The 8,571-nt window shown below is 37.5% G+C and overlaps 1 protein-coding gene across 6 annotated transcripts; it reads left to right on the top strand.

Annotated features, from left to right (window-relative positions):
- Nucleotides 1-1,153: 1,153 nt before the first annotated feature.
- Nucleotides 1,154-7,913, top strand: LOC113309978 (regulator of MON1-CCZ1 complex-like). 6 transcript variants are annotated; one of them, XM_026558512.1, is made up of 16 exons: nucleotides 1,156-1,346; nucleotides 1,884-1,953; nucleotides 2,616-2,717; nucleotides 2,802-2,856; nucleotides 3,017-3,261; nucleotides 3,345-3,604; nucleotides 3,869-4,022; nucleotides 4,570-4,679; nucleotides 4,776-4,863; nucleotides 5,154-5,489; nucleotides 5,576-5,650; nucleotides 5,739-5,886; nucleotides 5,965-6,379; nucleotides 6,567-6,675; nucleotides 7,018-7,197; nucleotides 7,419-7,761. In XM_026558512.1, the coding sequence occupies exons 5-16, from the start codon at nucleotides 3,094-3,096 to the stop codon at nucleotides 7,593-7,595; spliced, it is 2,220 nt and encodes a 739-aa protein (XP_026414297.1). In that variant the 5' UTR covers nucleotides 1,156-1,346; nucleotides 1,884-1,953; nucleotides 2,616-2,717; nucleotides 2,802-2,856; nucleotides 3,017-3,093; the 3' UTR covers nucleotides 7,596-7,761. The 6 variants fall into 6 exon arrangements, with proteins under 6 accessions (XP_026414292.1, XP_026414295.1, XP_026414293.1 ...); XM_026558507.1 differs by having other exon boundaries at nucleotides 1,154-1,346; nucleotides 5,739-6,379; nucleotides 7,419-7,913; XM_026558510.1 differs by having other exon boundaries at nucleotides 1,154-1,346; nucleotides 2,616-2,735; nucleotides 2,849-2,856; nucleotides 5,739-6,379.
- Nucleotides 7,914-8,571: the final 658 nt, after the last annotated feature.

Here is an 8,571-nt window from a genome sequence, read left to right on the forward strand (position 1 = left end):
TCTCGTGTTCGTACTCCCGACTCAGTATTGATGTCACTTCTAAGACGATATCGATTGAAAATCCGTCACAGTAACTGTAAAATCCACAAGATTTTTTTTGATAGTCATGAATCGACAAAACAAAGCAGCCTGATCCCGGTTATGAAGATTACATGTCTCTATGCAGAAGGTTTCATGAATTTTACCCCCAACAACTCATACTGAGTAAACCATTCATCCGTCGTTCTTCACCTCTCTTTGGGTAGTATATTACATAGTTTATTCAAAGAGATAAATCTTCATCTTCAGTAAAGCTAGGATCATCCATAAATTACCCAGAAACTAGAGAAAATCTTGAGTGAAGGTGTGATTTTGAAATGGATGAATTGGTAGGTATATATAGGGATTTTTGGCGATAGAGTCTAGGCTGCTAGCGATGCATTCTAGGCTGCTCGGTGCATACTAAACCGCTCATTCTAGTAAAATAGAACTTTAAACGTTTCGAACAATAACCATGAACTTGAAAATTTAAAATGTTTCGAACAATTTCAAAACTAAACTACGAACAAACAACTAAACTTACAACAAACAATTTCAAAAACAAAATGATCTTACATTAATCAAATTCGCCCTCCACTTCTTTCATACTTAGGCCTCAGCCCACATATTCTCTATCTTCATCCAACGCATCATCGATTTGTCAATGCTTGAACGGACATTAGTTGTCGTTCTTCAAACCGGTCCATATGTATATGCGCCTCTTTGTCAGAAGAATCCATTGATTTGAAACTAAAAGATAAGTAAACCGAAGATTAAGGTACAAAAGAGTTGATAGTTTATAACTAGTGAAAAAAACGAGATATGGTTAAATTGAATTTAATGGGTGAATTTATAAGGAGAGGTGGGGGAAAGTAGACGTTGCATCATTATCTACTAAACGAACGAGTCTCCACCGAACAATAGAGGCTATACCACTAGCTGTCGAGTTTCGATCCCTAGCGGTATAGTTTTCCCGTTTGATAGAGGGTCGGTCCTTAGCTGTGTTCCCATAATGGCATAGTCGGTTTGCTAGGCCACCTGGAATAGCAGAAGCAGATGAGGGGGTTAGACACCCACATAGGAACTGGCCTAAGTGGTGAATATCATCGTCTATCACGTGCCATTGGAAGACCCTGCTGCACCTGCACCTTAACAAGGTTGATCTCAAGTATTTCGTCAACATTTTGAAGACCGAAGACAGTTTGGTAGAGCCGTGAAGCGAAATTTCTTCTCCTTTTCATCTATTTTTTCTTGGTTCTTATTCGCTTCTTCTACTTCTTCCCCTAATCGAATATCTTAACAAATTATCAATGATTTGAATTTCAAAGGTATTTATTCTCATATCTTCCTCTCTCTTTTTTTCTTTTCTGGTAAACGTTAGTTCTTCTGGTTTCTAGTCGGGTTTAGACAACCCCTAATAAGAAATTAGGGTTTTAAGAATAGAGAATAGTTTGATTCGCTTAATTGTGTTTATGCAATATAGATAAAAATCTTCTTTCAATTGTGATCTGATTTTAACTTGTATAATTTAGTGAAGAATTGGTAATTTTGGTAATCAGAATTAGAATATTGGCGGAGCTTCTGAGTCTGTTAAGTAGCTCTATCTGTGGACACCAATTTATTGCAGAAACGGGAGAAATTGATTATCTACTGACCAAAGAGAAGGGACATTTTATTTACTTTAGATATTCACGAAGTATTAGAACTCGAAAGTAACTTGCTAGATAAAATAATACTAAAGAATAATGTGTGACGATGCTTGGTGAAGTAGAAATCATTTTTAGGTGTTGTTAACAAGTAATATAACCTGTAAAATTCTAGTGCAAATAATGTTGAATTTATGTGAATGACTACTCTGTCTGCAGTTGTTGGGAGATGAAAGAGAAAAGTACTACTTCCCCACTCAAACGCATTTTGGTGAAGTGTGCATCTCAGGTCAGTCAGTGATGTTTTATAACTATTCTGAGTTAAACTTTGTAGCATCTTCAGGACGTTGTAACTATTTTCCCCTTCTTGTGCCTGTTTGAACATCATACGAGAAGAGGATCGAATAATTTGGCATAGTAAAGTGTATAGCAACGAGAAAACTTCATCTTAAGGTGGCTTAGATCCAGCAAATTTAAATATTGGCTGTTACTTGGTTTTAGTAAAACCGAATATAAGGATTAGCCGTCAATACGTATGCTCAAATACTTAATCGGAGAGACTCCATCTAGGTGGTGCTGTGATTGCCATTTGGCATGTGAACTGGTTGCTAATGTTTGAAATCTGGATCTGGGCTTGTAAATCAGATCAGTACTAGGTTTTCTGACAAGGACTTTTGGATGGCACCTCACTAGCTGAGTTGGATGACATCTCACTATATCTTAACTGAGTCTTACATTAACCAGTAAGCTTAAGTATTTAAAGCATGATTAATCTATGACCATACGTTAATCCTGAATATAACTAATCCAGCTGAACTTAAGCTTATCAAGTATTAGCATAAACTAAAATTGATTTGTCGCTAAACCCCAAAAAAGCCAACTAGGAAATATTATGTTCCTAGGTGTACTGGTTGAGAGCGTTGTTTGCTAATTATAATACCAGTTCTGCAGGCAAAAGCATATGGCAGCTGTGTTGCAGAAAAGGTTCCACAGGTTGACCATAATATGTGCTCAAAGGAATTTCTTGCACTAAAAGCATGCATGCAGAGCGTGGTATGTTTGCATACTTAGGTAACTAGACCAGTTGTGTTTCTGTCACTCTGTTGCACTCCAACTGTTTATTGCATTGCTTAACAGGTTCGAGGAAAGGCTTAAAGTTGAAACTGTATTTCGTCAATCTACAGATTAGGAGGTAAGTCTAGAATGTCAAATTCAGAGGCAAATTAATCTCACGCCTGATAATTAGTTCTCTACCATTCAGTTGATAAAGATGACTCTGCAGCTTCTTTGATTAATACTCTTTTGAGCTTTCTTGCTGTTTCACGCATGTTAAAAATTATCTTCTGTTCCAGAAGCTCACAGGCAGCAGGATTTGGGATTGGCCAGAAATAGTGTTACGTGGTTAAGTTGTTTAAAATAGGACTATAACATGTTTGGAAAAGCACCAAGGGTGCTACCTAGTGTAGGCTTAAGTGGATCTGGTGCTCTGTCACATGTTTACATTCAACACCCTCCCTTGAGATGCTGGGTTCCTGGGTCAGTGGGTCTATTCTTCGATGATGCGAATAAATTAGTACTGTCCCCGACAGCTGGCCAGGTATTACTGTTGGTGGATATCAACGTTTCTGTTCTTATTACTAGATCTGTAGCAATTTAACAAGTTCGAATTATTGTTTACAGGTTTTTGGATGGAAAACCAATTCATTTGCTCAGCAAAGCACTCCCACCTCTGATTCTGTAGGGGAAGGACCTGTTCTTTCTATTCGGTATTCTTTAGATGGGAAGGTAATAGCAATACAAAGGTCAAATATTGAGATCGAGTTCAGAAATAGAGAGAGCGGGGAGGCTTTTGTTCAAAAATGTAAATCAGAATCTGAGAGCATATTGGGATTCTTTTGGACAGATTGTCCAACATGTGATTTAATTATCATTAAAACTTGGTATGTGCTGGAAAAGTTTCTAGATTAATATGAATATTCGAGGCTATTCTAGTATGCTAGCATGTTCTTTCATTTATCTACTTTTGAATATTTTGGACCTATGATGCTCCAGAAAGAAAAACAAGTGCTGTGCAGTGTGCACTGAATACTAAATGTCAGTTTGCTTAAAAAATGAATCTTGAAGGGCCTGTGTGCAACCTTTTTTTCCTTATTATGGTTCAACCCCGTTAAGACATACCTTGCCTTCTTTGCGTTCAATCACAGTGGATTGGATTTGTGCACTTATGAACCTGGGTTAAAAGCACTACGTTTGGTGGACACGAGGAAACTAAACGTGAACTGGTATGTTTATACACACGAAAGTCGGATGATTCTGCTTGCATCCGGGATGCAAAGCAATACTTTCACCGCATTTCAGGTACAAGATACATACTACTAGATCTGAGATCAGTACTCATTAAAGTATTTATTTGATATTGTTACTCTTCTCAACATTTTATGGCATCATGTGCAATATCCTGTATTAGCTAAAGCTTGCTGCGCTATATTAAATTGTTAACATTTTCTCCTGCTGTCCAGCATATTTTTGTAAGAAGGGAATGCCATATGATTTTCTTAAGCAAACATGTTTTTTTATAATGTTGATTTTTGTTTCATTTTACTCCATTACAAGCAAAATTGTTTTAGAACTGTAGTTAGCCTTCCGCTCTGGAGCACTTAATCCATGTTAGTAGGTGTTCCTGTTTCACCCGCTACTTCTCCTTCTCCTAGAACCTAAAACCAAGTGTATTCTTTGGGAAATGCACTTCGGTTCTGCTGCTCTAGTTTTTTATGTTGAAAGAGTTGGGAGTCATGTTGGATCACTTCTGGCCCGCTTGGATGATAATTTTGATGTCTATTAAAATTCACATATATTTTAGTATGCCTGTGCTTGTCTAAACCGAGTCATACCTCTTTCATATCAGTTTTCCTCTGGAGGAGTCGTTCGCTTGCCACGGTTTGAGATGGCAATGACTAAAGCAGAAGCTAACCAAAAACCCGTTCTGTATGAAGAAGATCTGCATATAATTACTGTGTAGGTTTTCTCGGTCCTCCCCATTGTTATCAAGATTATGGTATCAGTAACATATGGCATCGTTCTTTTTAGACTCATTTTTGTTTATATTTCCAGCTATGGTAGGATATACTGCTTGCAAGTTGATAGGGTTGCAATGCTGCTCCATTTTCATAGGTTTTATCGTGATGCTGTCATGCAACAGGTACGTCAATCATGTATGTTTTTTGTGAACTGATAGCAACTGGGTTAACATGCATTATTATACTTATTATATTAATACTTTCTTATGTGAAAAATTTGTCAAGTAGAGATGGCATTTAACAAGATTATTGTGTAGCACATGCACAAATGTTTTGTCAGATCCCTATTGGTTTGTTCACTGCATCTTAGGAATACCTATTCGATCATCCTTTTGTCCTTTGGACAAACACATTTCTCTTAAATAATTGCATTGGGTATACACTTTACTAGTGCTTGTGAATTTGCTTGCAGGGTTCCTTTCCAATTTATTCTAGCAAGATTGCAGTCAATGTGGTTGATAATGTTATTCTTGTCCATCAAGTGGATGCGAAAGTTGTCATAATGTATGACATAATTTCAGATTCTCACGTTCCGATCTCTGCTCCCCTTCCTCTTCTACTGAGGCGTTTGCCTAGGGTTAATGGTTCTTCCTCTGGGTTTAGTAATATAGACGCTGTTAATTTGGAGACAGATGAAATCTGTGATCACGAAGATGTCATATACGGAGATGGTTGGACTTTTCTAATTCCCGACCTTATTTGTGATGCCGCTCATGGTACTTTGTGGAGGATTCATTTGGATCTAGAGGTAATCTTCTGTTCATCAAGTTATAGAGTGTGTTTTTTCGCCCTTTGTTTTGAGTGTAAGTACTAACAAAAGTATGTCTGCTTTAGGCAATCGCTGCCAGTAGCTCTGAAGTCTCTTCTGTTCTAGAATTTCTGCAGCGTCGCAAGTTGGAATCCATTAAGGTATTGCCTTCATGAAAATTTGCACTTTATGTCTAATGGATCTAGCCAGAGACTTTATACCGTAATGCATACTTGATTTGTATTTCAGGCTAAGCAATTGTGTCTGTCAATAATGCGCACTCAAATTCTAGAACGACAACCTGTGCCAGTGGTTTCTAGGGCGATAGACACGCTTGTCATGTCATACTTGCACTCGGTGAAGATGGGAATTTCCATTCAGGGTAGACTTGTGGGAGGTGAAAAGACTGTAACTTCTGATAACCAGCATTTTGATGATTCTAGGTTTCTGATTAATGTACCAACAAGTAGTGCAGATATACACAGAAATTCAATTAAGCATGGAGCTTTGAGTGGAGGAGAACGTGAATACCGACAATCCATTAGTGGAGATGTACAGACAGAATCTACTGGTCTTACCGCAGGTTCCACGGGGAGTATTCGATCAGCAATAGGTTCTGATGCTGAGGAGAACATGAACCTGGAATTACTTGGATCTGGTTCTGGTGATTCGCATACAGCTGCCGACATTGAGCAACCTCTACAGCCACAAGGGTCTGGAGCAGGCGAAAACCGATCTGAGTCTGACATTCCTGGGCAACGAGAGCTACAGGTTGCATCAGCTGCAATCTCACCTGATGAAATGTATCAATTTATATTTGCTCCAGTCGAGGAAGAGATGTCAGGGGACCCTGCTTACTTAGTTGCCATCATTGTTGAGTATTTGCGTAGGTAAAGCACTAGTACCGACCCTATGTTAGTCCATAACTTTTGTGACCCACAGAAGATAACCCCGGCGCTAAAAGTTTGGTATTTATGTACTAATTCAAGTAGCTGTTGATCTCTGCTTTGGTCCATGTAGACACCATATCTTTCTTGGGTTTGAATGAAAAATTTAATTTGCTTCTGTCCTGTGCAGTGCTGCGTCAGAAAAACTTAAAGTGCATCCAAATCTTAATATGATGACTATACAATTGCTTGCACGAAGTGAACGCTTTGCAGAGCTTTGGATGTTTGTCTTGAACAAGGTTGGTCTGTCTTCTTATGTATGTTTTGTATGTCGAGTCTTAAGGAACTAACAAAAGATTGAGCTTTTTAGTGTTTTTGGAAAACAAATCAATTAATCGAAGAAATTAAAAAAAAAAAAAAACGACTTCGCATTGAGTCTAGTTGTACCTGAGTCTTAGCCAGAAAATGATATCTTACTTGACACCAAAATGACGATTGATTGTGACTGTAGGCATTATGGGCATACTTCATCTTAGCAGACGAACTGAACATGCTGGCCAACTGAGTTGGGACCAGGTTTTTGGTCTGACAAAGAGCCAGTTTTGTGATGTTCATGTGTTTCTTCTTTGTTTGTCTTGCAGATTGTTGAACCCTCAAAGGAAGTTGCATTACAGCTCTTAGAGTCGGGACGTCAGAATTTTATGACAAGAAAGCTGGGTATGGATATGTTAAGGAAGTTAATGTTACATCATGACTATGTTCTCCTACTAGTACAAGATGGCTATTATATTGAAGCTCTTCGCTACGCACGGAAGAACAAGGTATATGATTCCTTTGGATAACCAAATTTTTGTAAGATAATAGAATATAGCAGAGTTCATCTAATGAAACTTCTGCATTATCCATTCTCAGATCCTGTCATGCATCTTCACTTGGTTGTTTAGAGATCAATTTATATTAAAACAACTTTTTGAGCTGTAAATCCTAATGATGATGAATCTGTGTATAATTGTAACACATTTAATGTCGGTAAATATTGCAGGTCATTTCAATTCGCCCTTCAGTGTTTCTTGAGGCTGCAGTCTCTTCCAATAACTCACAGCATTTAGCAGCAGTATTAAGATTCTTCATGGATTCCAATCCCACCTTTAAGAACTCTACAGACTACAGCATGTACCGCCGTATTCTGAATGAAATGAGCGCAGTCGCAGCTGCCTGATTCTCATGTATAGGAAGACCTTCAGATGACAGGCCCGGCCCTGCGTGGTACAAGCACCCAGCGCACTTTTTCTTACTTGTGAAGGCCAAAATACGGATTCCTTTCATGAATCATGTATGACTCTAGTTAGAAACTTAGAATGAAAGATATAGTATTTTTTTTCTTGATGAGAGTTCTTCAAATTGGAAGAGTGGGGTAGTTGTATTTTCAGTTGCATTATTTTCAATGACTTTGGCTTTTATTATTTTGAGAACCTCTTCTGTAATTTACAACATCTGGAAGTGGCATTTATCAATTTCAGAGCTCATTTCTTCTGTCTTTCCTCTTTTCTTTCTATCAGTGATTTGTTGGCAATTGGCAATCAGGAACTATTCTGTTTCAAGTCTATCTGGGAGGATATTTTCGGGTTGTAATATGATTGTAAACTTTTTAGGGTTAATTTAAGAATCCTATTCTTGGGGCTTAAAAAGTCTTGGTCTTTTGGGGGGTTTTTTAGGGTCACCAAATAGTAATTGGGACACCCCCATCAAATATTTATATAATGACTAATATGACCTCTCACTGATTTTAGATAATAAACTTGATTAATAGCACTAATCATGATTAGTTAATTAATCAACACTAATTCATTTGTTTAAGTTAAGTGTTGAAGTCGAAAATCAAAACAAAAAAAATCAGAGGGAAGAGAAGAAGAAGAAGAAGACGAGGAAAAAAAAATTGGGGAAAAAAATGAAAATCAGTGATTCAAGCAAAATTTTTGATGTAGGTGAATCCTCATCTTCAAAATACGATAATATATTAATACCCATCAACAACGATCAGTTCTTTAATGATTTTTCAGAAAATCATGAATTTTTTTCTCAAACTCAAAATAACCCTTATGAACCTTACTATGATTCCGAAGGACCAGTACCCAAGAAGAAGAAGAAATCGAAGAAACAATCGCTCAAGATTACCAGGTATACCTCTATTCTAA

Source organism: Papaver somniferum, chromosome 9 (genome assembly GCF_003573695.1).
Source record: "Papaver somniferum cultivar HN1 chromosome 9, ASM357369v1, whole genome shotgun sequence".
Lineage (NCBI taxonomy): Eukaryota > Viridiplantae > Streptophyta > Magnoliopsida > Ranunculales > Papaveraceae > Papaver > Papaver somniferum.